This window comes from Gymnoscopelus braueri, assembly GCF_963280865.1.
Source record: "Gymnoscopelus braueri genome assembly, chromosome: 22".
NCBI lineage: Eukaryota > Metazoa > Chordata > Actinopteri > Myctophiformes > Myctophidae > Gymnoscopelus > Gymnoscopelus braueri.
The window spans coordinates 16,712,679-16,735,221 of NC_137624.1; the positions used below are offsets into that span (position 1 = coordinate 16,712,679).

At 42.0% G+C, this 22,543-nt stretch overlaps 2 protein-coding genes across 2 annotated transcripts in view; one reads left to right on the forward strand and one right to left on the reverse strand.

The window, feature by feature from the left end:
- Window positions 1-22,543, forward strand: part of vsig8a (V-set and immunoglobulin domain containing 8a) — a 165,886-nt gene that overhangs the window by 50,992 nt on the left and 92,351 nt on the right. The gene's annotated exons all lie outside the window — the stretch shown is intronic.
- Window positions 1-22,543, reverse strand: part of LOC308078184 (putative flavin-containing monoamine oxidase A) — a 92,092-nt gene that overhangs the window by 8,771 nt on the left and 60,778 nt on the right. Inside the window, exons 9-10 of the mRNA XM_080419308.1 lie at window positions 20,364-20,522; window positions 9,488-9,574 (exon numbers count right to left, since the gene is read on the reverse strand). Coding sequence (XP_080275434.1) covers window positions 9,488-9,574; window positions 20,364-20,522 — 246 coding nt within the window. The remainder of the gene's footprint in view (window positions 1-9,487; window positions 9,575-20,363; window positions 20,523-22,543) is intronic.

The window sequence follows — 22,543 nt, forward strand, 5'->3', positions numbered from 1 at the left end:
TTATGAAGTGCCTTTCAAAACAAAATTAGGTGCTGTACAAAGAATAAAAACAGAAAGTTAACAAAAACAAAACCAGTTAAAAATAATAGATAACATTTAAAAAAACAGACGGTGTAAACAACTTTACAAGGTGCATGAAACGTGCATGAAAAACAGGTGGCTTTTTAAAAGAATCAACTGACTCTGCTTTTATTAATGCCAGGGGAAATTACTTCTACTAAGGTTGCTACAATGTCGGAGGAGCCGAACAAAAACAATGTTTTACTCTTATGTACCTGTACACCTTGGACCTTGAATAATTGCACCGCAAATATTAATTATGTGAACTGCACCGCACTGACCCGAATTAAACGAGGGATGTACCGTAAGACACGCAGGCACGCACGCACACACACAAACACACAATTCTATTCCGTTCACTTTGGTGTGTACTCTCTTTCTCCTCTCTGTTCCACCTGCTCTACAACCATCAAAGCGAAGCTCTTTAACTTGAAACTTGAACCTGTCGTCATATAGAGCAGTGTACTTTTGTACATCGTTCTCCTCATACATAATAATATGTGCAAAGGAAAACAGCATTACTGTGTTTTCACACAAACCAAAAAAAACAGACTTGTGGCTAAGAGAGAATGTTGTTCGGTCAAACAAGTGAAAACACAAACATACACACACACTGCAATACAAGTTTCAACTCGTCAATGTCTGGATGCCATATAGCCTACACATTGTATTTTGGTGGTCTATGCCCTGCATCGACGCTCGGAAATAGAACTGTGCTCTGAACGAAACGACTTGATGCCTTCAGTGTGTCTACAGCCGTTATAATAAACAATGAGTGTGTTTCTTGACGTGAGCATCGGAGGCTTTCTACTGTATGTTGCAGGGAGTCACCAGCTAAGACAACACACACACACACACACGCACACACACACAGTAAAAAGAATACTTGATACATATATTGATATTTTAAAGTTTTAAAGAGTAGTTCACGCCCAAAAAATATATTTTTTTAATCAATTAAACAACCCATGAAGCCTTGAATTCATGGAGATTTTTTGGTGTGTTTGTCGCATCCCTGAGCCAATAAGGAGAGTCTCCTACTGAGCAGCCACCCAGTCATTGAATTATTGGCTTCTGAATGCGACAAAAAAAAATCTCCATGAATTCAAGGCTTCACGGTGTGTGTAATTGAATAGGCTTACCATATTCTCAATTCCTTAGACTAAAACTAATTTGTAGCAGTCAATCAGATTTTGAGAAAGAGAGATCATGTACGGAAATGTTGTTGAGTGGCGTTAATACCCTAGAAAGTGGCTTGACTCTGCTTTAACTAAATTGAACAACCAGGACCAGGTTGTGCAGACCAAAAAGTAACATTCATGTGCCTGCATCACTACCTACAATCCATTGAGCAATGATGTACGCAGTATCATAGCGAAACACTGCCATGTTTTTTTTGCTGATCCTGACTGTGCCAAACTGTTCACTGACCCTCCTCTTTTCTCCCATTATAGATCTCGAAGCATCAGAGACTATGGTGAAAGCAGACTGCTACATACCCCCCCAGCAACGCACAGGGCGGCTTGACGGAGTCGCTGGCTTCTACCCCTGTCTACACTGTGTAGCTTGTAAATACTCCAAGAAAATTAACACATTTAAAAGTGCAGTCACTAACAAACAATACACCACGAGACAATGTGTCTTTTTTATTGTAGTTCTTCCAACGTAGTCTACATGATTTCCTGTAAATGTAATCTCTAGTATGTAGGCAAAACATCCAGACCATGTACGCACGCGCATAATAAAACACATGAGTGCCATCAGACGCAAGGATATTAAATCTCCTATTGCCACCCTCTAAGACCCAGCGATGCTTTTTAGCAACAATTATATTTGATAAAGAAAGGAGTTTAAATAATTTGTTTTTCTGTTATTTTTTCATTTTTTCACCTCTAAATCCTCATTGGGTCCTATTGTTTAGTCTTACAATGCCATTGGCCAGGATATTTGCATATAAATACCCCCCACAGAGCCAGGAATCATCACAACTTGAAAAGAATCCGGGTCTTACAGGGTTGTTAAGGAAGCCGGTCACTCCATAGCAGATCTGTCATTTATAGTGATAGAACAAGTTAAGAAATCCAGAAGAGGTGGTGATTCAGACACCAAACTCCTTCAAACTGAATCCAGATGGAACAGTCTGTTAACCCGGTTGGCATGAATGAAGACCTCTCCCTCCAGTATAGGAACCCTGTATTGAAAATCCTATGTACTATGATGTAATGTTGAAAAGAATTTCCTTCAAAAAGGTTTTTTTTTTTAAGTAAAAAAAAAACATGTTTATACAGTATGTGTAATGGTCTGTACAATGAACTTCATGATTTCAAATGTAATACTGTATAACCTTAGGTTCTTCTCTGTAATATATGTCCACATCCCACCATTGCCATGGTGATGACCTTGAGTAGTGATCCTCAGCACCTGAGCTGATCTAGAGCCCTATAAAAGCAACTGGTTTGTTTGCTCATATAGCACTGCGAAGGTCCCAGGACCGAAATGTTTGCTAATTTTATTCACCCCTCACTATGAGCACAGAGCACTTTATGAGCACATACATATAAAATAAATTTGAAATTCGTAAGTCTCTGTCTAAGGAGTTTTCCTTAATATTTATGCAGCGAGCGAGTCTTTTTCTGCTAGTTTTCTTTGTTTTTTGAGACCACCGCTGAACAAAGGACAAAGAAAACTAGAAAAAGTGCTCCTCGGAGCACAGGTCTCCGCCAGGTCAGGTACGTTATTGTGGCCTCCTGGTGGCGCTATAATAGGCCAATGTGAAAAGGGTGCCATTTATTCTTAGGTCGTTCAAGGCAATCGGACACTTCATTCATGATTTGAGGCATTTTGTTCCAAAAATGTGTTTTGCTAAATTAGACCTGCTGGTGGCGCTATAACAGGCCAATGTGAAAAAGGGTGGCATTTCTTCCTCGGCCTAGTGGGAATGTGTTTGTTAAATTTCACGGAAATCGCAAGCTGCGTTCATGATTTGAGGCATTTTGTTCAAAACGGACCAATCCTGCAAACTTTGGAAGCCAACCATAGGCAATGAGGATGGAATATGGGGAATCGGACAGATCCGGGTTGATCACATGACTATTTGGATGACGTTTGGATAAAATCTGTAGGAGTAATGTAAAAAAATGGGTTTTGCAAAAGTCTGCCTCATGGTGGTGCTATGACGTGTTGATCTGAAAAATGTGGGGCAGAGGTTCTGCTGTGGTATCCAGGGAGTGTGTGTGTGCAGTTTCATAGCGACAGGGCCAACGGTGGCGGAGATTAGCTGGTCGCAGACAGAAGGACGGACACACACACACACACACACACACACACACGGACACACGGACGGACGGACAGGGGGTAAAACATACTCTCTCGCCATGCCTTTGGGCCTGGCGGAGACAACAACAGTTTTCCCTGTTCTTTAGTGTGTAATTGATAGAAAGCATTCCTATTCTGAGGGTGAACATTTGGCGAAAATAGCTGATCTTCAAGCTCTCAACGTGTCGTAATGCCAAGGGTATTTTTGGCAAAGATTTGTGTAGACTCTACACCGTTTGGTAAGTGAGCGCACACGCACGCCACATGGACGCGCATTTGTTCAGTATGTGTATATCGTTAGATCGGTGAGTCCTGAAGGACAGGGGTCTATTTTGAGGGTCGCCAGCCAACAAGGTTGAGAACCACTGGTGCAGAGCAACAACTGTAGGGGGCCTATTAGAGCCCTTAGGAATCTGGTCAACTAAGTATACTAGGGTTTAAGTGATTAAATGAAAGATTATGCAACAGTGTGCAACCTGCACTCACATTAAAACCCTTCTGGGGAAACGTCCACATCTACGCTGGCTTTTGTGAGCAGGGAAGTGTGTTTACATCGAGTCTAACTTGGCGTTTGATGTTGAATGGGCTTATATAGGGCTTATACTTAAAAATTGTCTGGGGGTGCACACAAAAGCCAAAGTAGGCGTGACAATTACCCCAGAAGTGCTTCAAAGTGAAATCCCCTTTTAGGTTGTACTGCCTCTGCTCCACCCCTTCAACCAGCTACCTTGTTGATTTAGGAGCCATTTATCGGTCAGAGAGGAAAACAAAGAAAAGCCTAATAGCCATCTGTTGGCAGGGCTGGAGATTTTGACTTGACAAGTGCATCAGTCGTAACATTCTGACAGGCTCTGACAGGGTTGCACCCTCTTTTGAAGTCCCGCAAGTAACTGCAGGAAGTCTGATATCTATATTTAATGAAGCTGTCGTCAATCTGTTGGAAAGAGAACAGACAAATGGCTGGATTAAAGGCAAAAATGTGTGTCGGCCCACCCATCCCTTTTAATGTGTCCACCCAAATTGCCAATCCTGCCACCGCTAGTGAAGTATATGTAGGGTTTAGGATTTTATGTCCGATCGAAGCGGTCCCGTTCCATTGTAGCACATAACCTATTATCATTCTTATTATCTCTCCTGTCTCCGACACTCAAGTCTGAACTGTTGATATCCTACTATATTATTTTCCCCTTGAGGCTCATAGTCGGTCAAGGAAGAAAACCATTATGTCTCCCTGGACATTACTGCCCCAAGCTTCCTCGGGGCGATTTGTCCTTTTCATACAAAACTCTTACGGCACGTGAAGAGCAAGCAATCTCAGGACTGACATGCCAACATGCTACAGCAACATACAACAACAACCAACAATCTGAACAGTAAACTCCAGAGTGCAGTGTGTGTGTGTGTGTGTGTGTGTGTGTGTGTGTGTGTGTGTGCACGGGCACATGTGCGTGTCCAATCATGCCTTAGGGCACATCTTTAGTTGATATTCTGGGTGTTGAACTGTAGATCTCATTATGTTGTTTATTTGGTCTTGGGTCGAATACACAACACCCATACTATTTACTGAAACAGGCAACTAGGAAAACCACATTAAAAAATTAATCATTGTCAAGATCAGGTTGATTCAGGGATACAAGCAATCATACCTTTGGGCAAAGCTTGGTTATACACTCTATAATGTAAGTAAGTAAGTACTGTAAGTAAGAACATTTGATTTGAATAGCACTTTTCACAGAGATAACTTACAAACAGCAATAAAAACAGCAAGAAACATTCAAATGATAAGTAACAAAACAAAATGCATCTCAGAGAAAACAAAACGGCAGACACATTTCACACCTGGAGGAGAAGCTCAATGACATTCCCCAAATGCATGTTGAAACAGCAGTGTTTTTAGCTGTTTCTTACAGAATCGCTAGGCTCTGTCACCTTTGGTGATTAACCTGGTACGAGGAATGACCAATAGACCCTGGTCAGCTGACCTCAGGGTCTTGCTGGGCACATATAGTTCTAGCGGGTCAGTTATACATATATTCAGGCATGGCCATGCAGAGCTCTAAAAGTGAGCACCAGGACCTTGAACTGAACCCTAAAAATGACAGGAAGCCAGTGCAAAGAGGCCAGAACTGGAGTAATGTGACACCTTCTGCTGGACCTAGTTAACTGTCTTGCAGCAGTATTTTGAATGAATTGGAGGCGGTCTATGGACGTCTTACCTTGGATGCAACGCCATCAGAGGCCACAATGAGCACCTCGGTTTTAGCCTCATTCAATTGGAGGAAGTTGCTTGCCAACCAGGCCTTAACACATTGACCGCCGGGCCCGTAGTTCTACGGGCCGTTAAATCCAACGCTTAACCGCCGATCCCGTAGCCTACGGGCTGTGGTGCTTTTTCCTTTTTTTTCAATTTTCCGGTACGGCACATTTCATTGTAACACCACCGGAAACAGAATTATTTGGGATCCGGTTTTGACGATCACGCCGGCTCCCATTCTAAAGTCTACACTGAAACGCCATTTTCTTCGATTGTAGTTTTTCTCCTCGCTGATCACTGTTTAACATAAACCGTTCTGGATGCCCCGTCAATGGATGCCCCGTTTGACACGTGGTTTGGACTGGTAGACACAGGGAGATGTCCGCGATGTTTACAAACAGTGCACAGATCAATCTTAAGGATTTTAACGACGTCTATGGCGACGTGAAAAAAACAAAAAACAACAATAAAACGTTGGCACTGGTGAGTACATTATGAGATTAACCTCTGGCGGTCAATGTGTTAATGGCAGACAGACACTCGTTTAACTACAGTAAGATTAGAATTAAAATCATCAGGGCAGTCGGTTAAAAGAGCAATACAACTGGATATCCTCCGCGTAAAGGTGGTGGGAGATGCCTTTGAAGAGTTTCTAATGTGTCCTAGAGGGAATAAAATCAGACCAAGTACTGAGCCCTGAGGGAAGGGGGACAGGACTTAAAGACACATAAGGGCCTACTGCAACTGAAAAACATCTACCTGCGAGATAGGACTTAAACCAGTCAAGGGCACTCCCTGTGACACCCACCCATTCTCTGAGCCTATTCGTCATATAACACTGTGATCCACACTGTCAAACGCAACACTAAGATCCAGTAACACAAGAATGGAGCATTTACCAGAGTCGGCAGACATTAGTAGATCGTTCGTTACTCTTAAAAGATGGCAAAAGCCAGACTGGAATTTATCAAAAATGTGGTGTTCATTTCAAATAGCTGGTTGGCAACAATTGTACATAAGAAGTGCTGTTTCTCACAACCCAAAGTAACCGACCTTCTCTTCAGAAACTCTCTTTGTATTATACCAAAGGTGTTCTACCGTCATAGCAAGCTGAAATTAATTGAATCTAATGTTATTTAAGAGAAATAACGTTTGGTTTTGCTGTGTTCTGCTATAGGTGTCGAGGTGAAATCGCATTAATGGATCTGTCCAGTTGCAAATTGTGTTTAACAGTCAAAGCAGGATACACACCTGATAGCTATTTGTAAGTGAAATGGAATGAACTAATTCACACAATTACTTTCACCTTTACTGTTACCATGTTCATTTTAATTAGATAGTATTTTTCAATTAGTAGTGCTTGGTCAAGTTATCCAACCCAAAGTAAAGATAATGATAGATGATTAGTTCCTCTGTCAACCAAAGGTTTTTCATGAGATCCACAGCATAAAGAAGTGCAAAATCAGATTATTCTCATTAACCTTGTGGTTAATGGCAGAGAGAGATAGAGGCGCTGAGAGAGACAGTGTGTGTGTGTGTGTGTGTGTGTGTGTGTGTGTGTGTGTGTGTGTGTGTGTGTGTGTGTGTGTGTGTGTGTGTGTGTGTGTGTGTGTGTGTGTGTGCGTGCGTGCATTGACCTAAAATACATAATGTATGAATTTAGCATACATACAGAATAATGCATTTATTATATGTTTTATGTGCCCTCTTCCCACAGAGATGCCCTCATCTCAAGGAGGAAGGATATGTGACTACAGTAATTTGAACACATGTCTACAGTAATTTGAACACGTGTCTCCAAAGAACTGAGATCAATCCCATCACCATTTCTGTATTCAGTAAATAACAACTAACTCAGATTCCAGTGATACTGCACATGTTGCTGGTCCTGATGGAAGAACTCGATGTAACTATGGTTACAAACTAGTCACACACAATACTGACATTGTGATATATTACATAATCACATGCTTATCCACTGAACACAGGGGAATTCATTGCTCCCATATTGTGAAAATTGAAAATATAGCCCCATATTAATAAAGCCCCATTGTGTGCAGCCTCTATGGACAAGGGGGAATTGCAGACCTGGCTTGTTTTGACAAGCCAGCTCTGCCCCTCCAATTCCCACACAGCCAAAGTGAGACAAACGCAACTACTACTAGTCATAATGTGCAAAAGCGGGAAGCATTTATGGGAGAAGGTGAATACTGAGGGAGGTACCAGGCTGTTTGAAACGTATATGGAAGCAGCTCAGGGAGAGGAGCCCTACTGCGGCTTCCCAAAGGAAAGTATCAGATCTACAAGCTCACAGTTTGAGCTTGTAGACCATAACTTTTCAACACACGACAAAAGCATGCAACAGAGTATACATGAGGCTTAAGCAGTGGTGGAAGAAGTACTCAAATTAAGTCAAAGTAGCAATATTACAATGCAGAAATACTCTGTTTCAAGTAAAAGGCCTGTATTCAAACTTTTACTTGAGTAAAAGAACAAAAGTATTGGTGTTAAAATATACTTAAAGTACATACATAATGAGTAAAAGTACTCATGAGTGACCCATAAAAATAAAAATAAACGAAAATAGCAGATCTACAAGCTTACAAATCGTCTATTTTCGAATAGCCGTTTTATAACGTACAGTACTTTAGTAAATGTACTTATTTACTCTCCACCACTGGGCTTAAGTCATACCCTGTGCTCACGTTGGCAGCAACTATATAGCATACGATATAGGTGGAATATAGAATATAGATAGCTCCCAGACAAGCTGCCATTGCTCTTCAGCACTCCACTTACTCAAAACTACGTAAGCAACGCCCACAGGCTGGCTGCAGTGACAGGGAATCCAGGCGTAGGCGACAGCGGCGGCAGTGACTTGGCGACACATACAGTACCCGACAAAGTCTCTGCCGTTGTGAGCGCAGGGGTAAGCTCAGAGACGGGCCACATTTTGAGAGCATGCTTTAGAGAGGAGGTGAACTCACAGGCAGCTGACATGTGCTGCATCATGTGCAAACAGTGTCCGTGTTTGTGTTGTGTGTGTGTGTTGGTTATCTTCCGGAGGAAAACACAAAACACAGACGTTTGAGTTGCAATCTAGCTATTATTAACGCATTAAGACCGGGAACGCATCTGTGTGTCATTTTTAGATTTCTTTGGGCTATTCAAAAATAGCAGATATACAAGCTCATAGCGCGGCACCGAGTGCCGCGCTATGAACTTGTAGATCTGCTATTTTTTTGAAAAATCGTGAACATTCGTGCAAATCTTTGAATATATATATATTTTTAAGTGAAACATTTGTAACTCAAATCTTTGCTTCTGGGGGATTTGACAAATGTCTTCTAAATCCTAACAGTTAATATTTTCATGTCAAGGACCCCCAAAATGATATGTATTTGGCCGCGGACCCCTATCTTAAAATATGTTGTTCCAGGGAGCCCCAGAAGCAAAGATTTGAGTAAAAGAAATTGCTTAAAAATATTTATATATTCAAAGATTTGCACAAATTTTCACGATAAAAAAAAAATAGCAGATCTACAAGCTCATAGTGCGGCACTGAGTGCCGCGCTATGAGCTTGTAGATCTGCTATTTTGGAATAGCCAAAGAAAAAAAAAAATACACACAGATTCGTTCCCGGTCTTAAAGGGTTAACCATCGTTATGAAATGAATCTCGTTTGAGATCAGTTCGATGTCAAAAGGCAGTTTGCTCCAGTCTGAGCTATATCTAAGGGACCTGGTGTTATACAGCAAGTGTGCCTGTCCCTGACTTGAGAGAACAAGTTGACTGTCCAATCTGAAATGTTAAGGGTCGTTAAGGCATCCCAGATAAGTCAGCCAGGCTTTTACTTACTTTCTCCTCATAGTGGATGAAAGATGCAGCCTCGGGACCCAGATACCGCACCAGGCTAGCAACCACCGCTTCTCTCCTCTCTTCGGCCTGGGAAAAAAAGATAAAGATCTTGAACTGGCCCTCACATCACGTTCGCTCATCATTCTCAGAAATATAGGGCAGGCTGCTAAAATATGAATGCATGCTCAAGAAACCGACACAGCCTTAGACACAGGCAGCCACGGGAAAAAAAAGTGAATAACTCAGGTCCCAGACGTCCAATGCTCATGGTTAGTGAAAGCATGTTTAGTGAGTTATGGCCACTGTGGCAGAGGCCCCAGGCCCATCTAGCAAGAAGTACCAGTATGGCCAGAGCCTGATCATCATAAACCTGAGTGACAGTTGCACAGGTTGTCTGAAAATCCCTCATCGGCACATCGCCTGCACCTTTGCTCCTAGCACGCCGTCTATGGCAATAATTCAGGACTGGGTGCTCGTGGCCACTCAATTAGAGCCGCAGAGGAGCGAGGATGAGGAGCGAGAGAGGAAGAAAGGTGCCAGATTGCCTCCCAGAAGGAATGTATAACAAGCTCTCGTTAATTTGCCCTTTCTTTCTTTCTTTCTATCTATCTCTCTCTCTATCTAGGGTTAGAGAGATAGATAGGGTTCATTATTTTTGCACGCTTTGGTGGAATATTGTCACTGTTCAATCATACAGCATGTAAAGCAGAGTGATAAGAAGCGCCAAACCAAAATACCAGACATAAGTCACAGTGAGGAAATACTCATAGGTGGGATGTGTGAAGATATGCCTTCATTATTCAACTTGTCACAGAGGCATTAGGGCTATATATACCCAAACCAAAACAGTCACAGGAGACAGAGTTGACATGTATGGCCCGCTAATGATAATGTTGTGGCATTTCAGAAGAACCTTCATTAAAACTTGATATTATGTTGTTTCTATAACAACATAATCCTGTCAGGTATTTTTTTTTTTGTAAGCCTTGGTTTATGGGATATCTTGTTTACGTATATGCCGTGAAAGGCAACCACAGTATAGTACAGTAATTAAACCTATTTATATTACCACCGTTTCTGTGCCACATGCACATAATTATATATAATTATGTCAAATAGAACGGCTTCATTAGAAATTGTGTGATTTAATTTTTCTAAGTGATATGTTTTTTAGTTTGACATTAATTTACAGTTTCATTATGTTTTCCAATGTGTATGGCAAAACTAACAGTTGGTTGGTGTAAGGAGAGGACACGTTTCAAGATTTCCCACCCTTTACTCACATACACATGTCAAAATATTATGCCACAAGATCACTGATCCCTCTGATGCCATTATCTAAGCTCTGTGCTTATAGTTTTGAGGTATCACCTTTGAACCTTGCGCTGACACGCACACACACATCGACTCTCCACTAAGTTGGAGAGATTTCCTCCTTATTTCTACTCCGCTGTTAAAGTGCCATAACTTCAAAGAAGATCAAAAGAAGTTGCGCACATCCAAAAACTTTATTTTATTTTTCAGATCAGCCTGTGGCACTATAATAACTCACTTTATGTTTTCACATTTAAGTTTTTAATCGTAAGTCCTAGAATCTAAATGTATTTTCCCCTGAATTGCATGTACAGTATGTATCATGACTCATTTATTTTTGTGTGGATGCTGCGTACACTGCCTACTGCGACATCCTCTTAGGGGCAACAAAGAAGACAGTAGTAGCCCCGGTTACATGGATACTTTTATTCCACAATCTGATTAAAGGTTTTGGATCACCTGTTTACATGGGATTTGATCAAATCCGATCTGGTGTTTACATACAGTACACCTGTTTTCAATCGGATTAGCTGTGACGCAAATGATAAAATACATTGCATTTCCCTGTATACATTAGTAACAATACAAACTAATCAAAATAATCATCATAATAATAATAATAGCCTACATGTACAGCGAATGTCAGCGATGCTCTTTTAATTAGTGGGGATATGGGGATTTTAGGGACAGGTAAGTGCATCGTTCTGCTTACACGTTGCAACATATTATTATTATCCACTTCATTATTATGAACACACGCTGTACACACAAAGCTGGACATAGAGTTAGAGCACTAATAAAGTGCAACTACCACGCTTCAACTGATGAATTAATGTCTCAACTCGGTAATGTTTCTCCTGTGTGCGTGCACCCGCGTAGTCCAGTACGCACTTGCTGGTCAGCCTTTTGTACTGTAGCTACAATGGATGCAGGTCCGCAGCAAAGATTGGTGGAATAAAGTTGTGCTTTTGGAAATTAGTGATCTAGAATGGAAGCAAAACTTTTGCATGATGTTGCAAGCTGTCCAGTCGCACAATCATTCCCTAAGTGATGTGGACTGGTTGAGGGATTTATGGCTCCGGATGAAGTCGGAGCTTCTCCAATTCCTATTATTATGTGTGTTGTGATTCACGATTATTTCATACAGACGTCAGACTGAAGAATACTGCCTTGTCTCCAATCCTTTCAGCATTAACAAAAGCAGGGGCCAATCAACAAAGATCTGATCTTGATCAGATATAGATGCTATTAAAACGAAGAGGCGGCATCAGAAATGAGGAGATTCAAGGCAGTGCATTTCCTCCCACGAATCATTTGACTGATAAGACTGTATGCCCATGTATTCCATTAATGATCGCCCCCTTGGGTCCTCAGCAGTATGCATCCCGAGTTTTAGTTGGCTGATCGGTCGGACGGTTCTGAATCGAGATGAGGGGGGCGCGCACACACAGACGCACTCATGTGCACAGAGATTCTGCCCATTTATAGATAGAAAATAGCCTATATGAAATAAATAATGTAGTGAAACATCACATAAATGTAAAGAAAGAACATATCAGATAATAATGGAGTGGGTGTATGGCAAGCCTGAGCAGACCGCACAACACATAATCACCACCTGTCCCCTGTAAACCACCTGGGGCCAAAGACAAGGGCGTGGCTACACGACACTGCGTTGGACATTTGATGATGTACAAAACACTTGTTTTGCTATAACTGGCTTCCAAGGTTAGTGGGATGGGCCTGTACAGAAAATCTGAATCATGTAATGAGGGCACCGTCAGAATCTGCCATCACATCTGCCCAATATTATTATTATTATTTTATCAGACCTTAAGTTTTCTATTCCAATAAGCTGTAGTTCCAATTAAACTGTCGGGTCAATTTAAGCAAGTCATATCTCATTTTGTAGTGCTGTGATCCTCTACTTTTATAGACTTTTTTGACAAATAAGCGAGCTCTCAATGTGCAGTAATTGGATTTTACACTTTGTGAGTAACAGGACACAGATGGTCAGAATCCACACCAGACACGATCACTGCCGCTGTGAACAGCTCACAACAAGGCATGCTGGGCCCACTACTGTACTGCACACACTGTTAACTTACAAGTGCGTCACCATACATCAGAGCAATCACATCATCGAGTGTACAGTCACGGGGCTTTATCACCATGAATCGACAAATCGGCCTACAGGGAAGAGGTGAGGCAGTTGAAGATCTGGTGCAGAGACAACCAGCTCTCTCTGAATGCTGACAAGATGAAGGAGATGATTGGTCGACTTGACCCATTCAAACCGGGAAAGCATCTGTGTCATTTTAGATTTCAGCTATATAGCAACATATGTTTTATACAGAGAACTCTCTAGGATTTAGAACAGTGGTTTAGAACAGTGGTTCTAAAAAATAACAGATATACATACAAGCTCACAGTGCGTCACTTGTACATCTGCTATTTTAGAATTTATTTAAAAAAAAATTAAAGTGTTTGAAATAATAATAATAATTCTTATTATATCATTATATATTAATAATAATGTTTGAATAATTTGTTTTTTTTAACACAAATCTTCTCTTCTGGGGGACCCTGCCACAAAATATTTTCGGCCAAATACATGTCATTTTGGGGGTCCTTGGCGGAAGTTGGCACTAAAAAGTTTGAGAACTACTGATTTAAAAGGCCTTTGTAGAATCGGCCTCATGGGTTAAGGAGGGCTGAAGCAACTCACTAGCCCCTACATGTTGATGGTAAGGTTGTGGAGACTGTACACAGTTTTCTTGGGGGTGAACATCACAGAAAATCTCTCCCGTCTTATCTCTCCTTAGTGAAGAAGGTTCAACAACACCTGTTACTTCCTAAGAAGGCTATCAAAGAAATCTAATCTGTGAACATCCATCCTCTCCAGTTTCTACAGTACAGGTGTACCATACAGTCCATACTGACTTGCTGCAACACTCTTTGGCAGTGGTGTAAAGTAACAAAATACATTTACTCAAGTACTGTACTTAAGTACCGTTTTGAGGTACTTTTACTTTACCAGAGTATTTCAAATGTTCTGTAATCTTACTTCTACTCCACTATATTGGCCGATATTGGCCAGCCCTACCCCAGGAGCACTATGCTTCATTCTTGCTTTTTGCATAACCTGCAAGGAAGACTTACAATAAACTTAACTTGAACTTGACTTGATTGAAAATCTTGGATTTACTGTGAGGCACCCATGCAGCAGCACCTGCCGAGTTCTCATCTAACTCTGTCGCCACATCTGTCAGGAACTTCCAGCAGGACTACTACTTAATACAAACTGGAATAGTGGTGTGTGTGTGTGTGTGTGTGTGTGTGCGTGCGTGCGTGCGTGCGTGCGTGCGTGCGTGCGTGCGTGCGTGCGTGCGTGCGTGCGTGCGTGCGTGCGTGAATGCATGAAGAGTTGGAATGTGGTTTGATTTTCCTTAATGGTTTGCATAATTGTCGGAGCTATGAAGATTTTCCGGTCATTCCGGTTATGGCTACTTAATGTTTTACAATTGATGTGATACAGTATACCACTGAAAGCTCTCGTCTTTTCTGATTATGAAATGAGTACCAAATGTAAGAAGAAGCGATGAGTTGTTTTAAATGATATCAACTATACTGTAGCTAGAAAATGATCTAAATGTAAAGGCAGTCTTGTGTGCAAGACACGTACTGTAACGTATATACTGTACATACATGCTGAACCTTATAAATCTTTTTCTTTCTTTTTTTTCAGTTCAGTAACATTTTTGATTGCTACAGTTGTTTGCATCTAGCTTTGCAGCACTGAAATGCATAGCCATGCATATTTAACCATGTAAGACTGACAGGGGAGAGAAACTTAAATGTTTTTCTAGCGTGGGAATAAAAACTGTGTGGGAGGTTTCTTCCTCTTTCTGTGGATTCTTTCCACATTTTCTTCTCATTTGCACTCTAGAAGTCTGAATCTGTCGACATTGTCTTCCTTTCATTTATATATCACACATACTGCAAGAAACACAGGCCACGAACCACGAGCAGGCTTTGGCTGTTATCAAATGATTAGTATTTAGCTACGGGCTATCTGATTTATTTCGGTCTCCTTTTGACACTTACAACGTGTTTCCAGATGTGCATCTCTGTATCTACTGTAATCTCAAATACATTTTGGTGAGAAAAAAAGAAGAAAAAAGACTGCTTAGATTGATAGTGGATTTGATAGATAAGCAAGGATGTGACTGAGTGACAGAAAGCCGAGCTTGAGGTTAGGGCTAAATCACCAATTAAAACGATTTGTTGACACCGTGACATTAACTTGCATTGGTTGCATCATCCAATATCAGCTTAAACACAGACATCATTTATCAACGTTCAAATTGTCATCAAAAACCCTGCACCTATTATATGAAAAAGAAAGGCAATGGCATAAGCATGTGTTTTGAAAGTATACTGTGTGTTTCACAAATGATGACTGGCCAACATTATTATTATTAAATCCAACGCAAATCAGTGAGTGAGTGAGTGAGTGAGTGAGTGAGTGAGTGAGTGAGTGAGTGAGTGAGTGTCAGTCTGTCTCACGCCAAACTCGAGGACCGTCTGACAGATCGACTTCAAACTTGCCGTGTGTGTATCTGTATCACAGAGGAGAAGGTAAAAAAGATCCGCACACTGGTTTAAAGCTCCCCAAGATGTATTTTATTAATGGCGCCATTAATAAAATACACCTTGGGAGCTTTAAACCAGTGCGGATGTTTTAACCTTCACCTTGATTCTTGCCTGGCCTAAATACAGGTACAGGTACAAGATGTGCACAACATCTCCTCTGTGAACTGTATCACAGAGGGTGTATTGTAAGTCAGTCAGACCAGCAGTTGTCCAGAAAGGAAAATCCATCTGTATCTGTGTATCCGTCTGGCCCACTCAGGAACGATGCAAGTCGGGAACAATGTAAGTTGAGAATGCCCCACCCGATTATGCAATACCCGTCGTACTGGTTTTACCCGTTGTCAGAGTAGCCTACCCGTTGTACCCGTCTGTCTGTATGTCTGTGTCCCTTTTATGCCTACGTCGACATCTGTGCCTGTCTGTCTGTCTGCCTCGTCCCTGGTTGTAGGAATGCATCAGTGAGTGCTGACCCTAGGCACCTGGCTCGTTAGTTTGTTGTCTCCGCCAGGCCGAAAGGCATGGCGAGAGAGTATGTTTTCCACCCCGTCCGTCCGTGTGTCCTTGTGTCCGTGTGTCCGTGTGTCCGTGTGTCCGTCCGTCCGTCTGTGAGCAGCTAATCTCCGCCACCGTTGGCTTGATCGCAGCGAAACTGTGCACACACACTCCCTGGATGCCAATTCCGAACTTCTATCCCAAATTTTTCACATGGGCCTTTTATAGCGCCACCAGGAGGCCGATTTGTGCAAAACATATTTTTTTACATTACTCCTACAGATTTTGTCCAAAAATCTCGCAAATCGGTACACAGTATCTCTATAGTCATTTAAAGAAACGGGATTTTTCATATTCTATCCTGATTGGCTAAAAATGGCTTCCAAAGTTTGCAGGAGTGCTTAGTTTTCAACAAAATGCCTCAAATCATGAACACAGCATGCAATTTGTTTTTTTGAAATTTTGCACGCATATTTCCACTATGCAGAGGAAGAAATGCCACTTGAAATTTTTCAAATCAGCCTCATGGTGGTGCTATAACAGGCCGATTTGTGTTTTTACCTATAACTGCACCGATCTGTGTAAAACTTTGTATGCGCACTCCCTAGAGGTCAAGGAGAAACCTTTGCCCTGCATTTTTTACATTTGCCTTTTATAGCGCCACCAGGAGGCCGACATAAGTAAAACACATTTTTTATTTTTTATTATTGCTTCTTCCGATTTTATCCAAATTTCACGCAAATCGGTACACATGATCTCCATAGTCATGTGATCAAGACGGATGTGTTTGATTTTTCATATTCCATCCTCATTGGCTAAGATTGACATAAAAAGTTTGCAGTAGTGGCTTGTTTTGAACAAAATTCCGCAAATCATGAACGCACTGTCCGATTGCGGTCAAACTTTGCACGCACATTCACACTATGTTGAGGAACAAATGCCACCCTTTTAACATTGGCCTGTTATAGCGCCACCAGCAGGTCTAATTTAGCAAACTCTTTTTTTTTGCACAAAATGCCTCAAACCATGAATGCTGTGTCAGATTGCCGTGCAAGGCCTAAGAACAAATGTAACCCTTTAAACATTGGCCTATTATAGCGCCACCAGGAGGCCACAATAACCTACCTGACCTGGCGGAGACCTGTGCTCCGAGGAGCACTTTTTCTAGTTTTGTTTGTTTTGTACTAACGTTAGCTACTGTACCAAAGGCTGTGTCTGGCGAACATGTTGGGGAATATGTTTGGCCAGTTTGTATCTGGGCTCTGGTGATTTTGTTGGACATTGCAAACGCCCTCGGAGGAGCAACGCCACGGAATCCATTGAACAATGGATGGCCCACGGCTCCTGTTTACACCCGGGAAATAAGGGTTACAAGACTTTGTTTGTGCCATCTGCAGTGGATATTTTAGATAAGAAAATGCTTAAATAGCCCTACCACCCTATTGATGGACAATAAAGTTATCTTTATCTTTAATCAGTATATGCCCGTATATGGGCATGTGCATATCAGTTGGCATGCGTTCCCAAAGGGCATCGGCCTAGTTATAATACAATAAGAAAATTGAACCATGTGGATTGGCCGCCAGCGGCTTAACCCATTAAGACCGGCAAAGCATCTGTGTCATTTTAAATGTTAGCTTTGGCTATTCAAAAATAGCAGATAAACAAGCTTGTAGATCGGCTATGAAAAATCATTCATAACATTGCTAACATTTGTGCAAATCTTTGAGTACATATGTTTTAAAACTCAAATCTTTGCTTCTCAAATATGATGGGGGGTCAGCGGCCAAATACGAATCATTTGGGGGGGGGGGGGGGGTCCTTGATATGAAAACGTTTGAGAACCACTGATATTATAGCAACATAAGTAAAAAAAAAAAAAAAACTGTTAGGATTTAGAAGACATTTGTAGAACCCCCAGAAGTAATGTTTGCTATAAAAAACATATTCAAAGATATGCACACATTTTCACGATTTTTAAAAAAATAGCAGATCTACATCTATATCTATTCTAGATATATCTATATCTGCTATTTTTGAATAGCCAAAGACATCTCATATGACACAGATGCGTTCCAGGATTGAACGGGCTAAACAGCATGCAAACGGCACTCACACCCTGATAATGAGTGCAAATGACAAGTAGCTCAACTGGGCTGTCGCCCGATAATGCTCGCTGAGCTCCACTCTACAGACATGAATGCCACTTACTGGGCTCTCCCTCTCTCTCTTTCTTTTGTAGTGCACCCTTATGCAATCATGTCCAGCCATGACTGATCAGCTCACAGAGTCTGACAGTTCAGATCAGGTGAAAGCCCATAGTCTTTGAGTGACGTCATTGCCTCCGAAGGCACTTATAACCCAGGTTCACTACAGTATTTTTCAGTTTCACACCATTCATTTCATAAAACACTCACATTGTGATACCGGGGGCGTCATTTTACAGTCTGCCGGTGTATAGCTTGCTGGATCATTGAATGGAAGGTAAAGTGAGGACAGTTACAGGCCTGAGATGTACAGGTAGCCTATACAAAACCCACACAATCCAAAATAATCACCCCTAAACTCTGGGACTGAGCATGGACCGAAAGATAAGCGCTGGCTGGCATCATTATCCATTCATCATCATCATTAACACCATCATAAAGTACGCGGACGACACGACAGTGATAGGCCGAATCGTCAACAACGACGAGTCTGACTACAGAGAGGAGATCAAATCACTGGCACACTGGTGCCGTGAGAACAACCTCTCTCTTAACGTCGACAAGACCAAAGAACTGATCGTGGACTTCAGGAGGCCGCGGAGAGACCATGCGCCCATCCTCATCGACGGTGCTGCAGTGGAAAGGGTCAGCGAGTTCAAGTTCCTCGGAGTACACATCGAGGAGGACCTCAAATGGGAGACGCACTCCACACACGTGAGGAAAAAGGCTCAGCAGCGACTGTACTGGCTCCGCCGCCTGAAGAAGCTCGGAGTAGGACGTCGCATCCTCAGGCTGTACTACAACAGTTCTGTCGAAGGCATCCTAACAGGCTGTGTCACGGCCTGGTACGGGAACTGCACTGCCCGAGAAAAGGTCAGCCTACAACGAGTAGTGCGATCGGCAGAGCGGATAATGGGAATCGAGCTCCCAGCGCTCCAGGAACTGTACAAAAAGCGGTGCGTGGTCAAAGCCAAGCGCATCATCAAGGACAAGCACCACCCAAGTCATAGACTGTTCAACCCCCTACAACGACCGCGACCGGGCAAGGGGCTCTACCGCAGTATCAAGAGTTCCACCACCAGATTTTGGTGTAGTTTCAATCCAGCCGCTGTCAGAATGCTGAATGGGGCATAAGCCTGGATGAGTTCAGCAGCCTGACAGCAGGCGGCGCAGACTTTTCTGGCTCTTCCTGAACACACCTGTGGATTATACCAGGGACAATGACTTGGACTTTAGCCCCCCCCTCGGACACACCTGTGGACTACACCAGGTACAAATGACTTTTTGTTGCACTCCCTCATGGAGCTACATGCGGATTATACTAGGGTCAGTCCACTCTAGGTGGACACGCACTGACCTTTTGCACCTTAATCCCTTGTATAACGCACTGACTTTTTTTGGGTCTTTTTATTGTGCTCCTTAAGCACCTTAACGTCCTTTGTCTATCATGCACAGTATAAGTATAACATGCACAGTACAATACATTGCTGCTATGCTCAGGCACCTTAGTTTAGTTTTTTTTTTTAGTTTTTATTTATTATCTCAGGTAATTTGTAAATATGTAGATAACTTGTCTGGCCTTCTGTTGCTCTCTTGTTTTTGATCTCCTTCCCACCTGCCCCCCACCCTCTTCTTCTCCCCCCCCCCTCTTCTTTCTATGGAAACTAACGTTGCGATGGGAACGATGTACAAAAAAGAATTTCACCCACTTTTTTACCTTGTAAACCTGTGATGTGACAATAAAACTGATTCTGATTCTGATTCTGATTCATTCCCACTTTGAACTTAATCCTAGCCGGCTAATGGTTGATTTACAAGCAAAACAAGGTGAAACACTGTGAGAGTTTGAGTGAAAGTACATCCATCCATTAGAACAGTGGTTTTCAACCTTTTTCCATGCCAAGGACCCCTAAATTGATATACATTTGGGACCCCCAGAAGCAAAGATTTGAGTTAAAAATGTTCGCTTTAAAAATATATATATTCAAAGATATGCATTTTCAAGATTTTTCAAAAGTAGCAGATCTACAAGCTCACAGCGTGGCACTCGGTGCCGCGCTATGAGCTTGTATATCTGCTATTTTTGAATAGCCAAAGCTAAGTGGTTAAAATGATTGTGATGCTATGTTAAGTAATTTCCATGGGGACCCCCTGGTACCCTTCCCAAGGACCACTGGTTGAGAACCACTGCGTTAGAATCTTGTTACCTCTCTGCAGCTCCACTGAGATGCCTGCTGTCCAGCGATGAAGCCCACCAACGCAGGATTAGAATTCGGGGATGTGGCATCGTAGGTGACACTGATGGGACATTCAGCGTATGGCTGCGCTACTATCTCCCCTGAGAAGCCGTTCTCCCGCCAGAAAGCCTAGAGAGAAACGCATGAAATCGGTGCAGAGATTTCATCATACAGTGTGTACATTTCCACAGTTATCCTGGTAAACTTGCAATCTCTGGGTGATTTTCTTTCTTTTTTTTTTTTCAAGTATGCTAAGGTCAAAGCAGCTTAACACATCGGGTGCCAAACACGGTCTGAACCGTGTTTGCGCAGAGTAGCGGTCCGGTGCCGAACACGGTCCAGACCGTGAAATATGTCTTTTTGTTTTTTTCGTTTTTCTCCACACGGGCGGGGCTAGAGCAGCTCTGGGAGTACCCATTGTGATCTTGAGAAGGATAGGCCAGATAGATCACCGGAAAAACAAAAACATGGCTGCCATCCACTTCCTGTCTATTTCCTTCTTTAAAACACCTATATCTCCGAATCTGTTTCCGGTGGGGAAAACCGGTCATGCGCGATGCGCGATCCCCCCCCATTGTAACTCGCGAGTGAAATGTTATCGTTCCAGGCTGTAGCCAGGGTCATCGCGCAACATGAATGGATGTTTTTTTTTACATGGATTTGCTCCTCGTGGAGTCTAGAGCTTTAAACAGCAAAGCGCAGTCAATGGGGAGAATGCTGGCACCCAACGTAAGTTGTTATGAAAAAATGCTGGCACCCAATGTGTTAATATCACAAATTATTTCTATATGAAATGGGACACTATTTTGTGATTAAGGCAGGCACGCATGTGCATCCAATACAGTACAAATTCACTAGGATGTGGTGCCAAACAAAATGACCCTGTTAATTTGCGAGAACTATAAGCAGCAAATTAACATCATATCAATTAAATATTTATACATGTAAGATTAAATCACTTTTTTTCCCCTCCACTACAGCCCAATTGCTCATTGAGCATTCAGAATGTAGCAATAAATTATAAGCACATGCATAATTTTCAATCTGATGAAACAAAACAGCAGGATAGTATGATTGTGTAGGTCGCAAAGATCACCCACGCATGTTACATTTCTATGCGACCTTAGAAAGTAATTGCTCATATATGCACTTCCTCCAAACACTGCCTATAGGGACAATTTATGGGAATTTCACATAATTGTCAATATATTTTATATATATGTTTTAATTAATTATGTTTTAAACTACAAGTAAAAATTGCTCGGTCAATATTTTACTCGAGTTACAGTACTTGAGTAATTAAACGAAACAGACTTAAAGTTGTACAATGCAGAATCCCAAATAACGATTTTTAGCAACCTCTGCTGGTCACTACCGTCACTGCATACAATTTCCGTAATCCTCGATTACCCAGAATTCCATTCGTTTTCACCGGAAGCCGGAAGCGTTTCAAAAAGCGATCTTTTAATTGTTTTATACTATCTACGGATCGTTTCTCTTAGCCAGTGGAGCATTAGTTACCATGAGCTGTGCTTTCTTTTTCTGTTCTTTTTCGATCTTCCAATCCTACATTCTCTTAACATCAGCGTGAGGTTCCTTTTTGCTATTACCGCGGTAGTTCCTGGCCAAACAGGAAACCGTTGCGGTAGTTCCTGGGGACGTCGGCCACGACGTCATGACGTTGGCCAGGAACGTCATTTTCCCGGGAAAGTCCCCCCCTTCACCGTTCAATAGAAAATATATAAATAAAAGGCTTCCGGGGGTGAAATTCATGGAGTGGGTGTTGTGAAACTTTTGCCACTGACAAAAGATATACAATTTAACTTTAGTTTTGTTGAAAACGTTACCTAGTATTACTTTAAGTATTCAAAAGTACATGCTTTAAAAAAATACTTAAGTATTCAAAAGTATGAGCAAAAGTACATTTAATTGTTCAGGTCAACCAGCAGGGATCACTACACAACGACAAGGACACACTCCCCCCCCCTCCAACTGTCTTCCCACCTGTGAAGACTTCCAATTGTGCTCGTTGGAGTGGCAACGATTATAATAGGATCTCTATGGATGATGGCTTGTAGTACAAACAGATCCACCATTTTTCTCCCTTTTTTTTACCAAGAAATTGGACAACACAGAGAAGTGCATGAAGT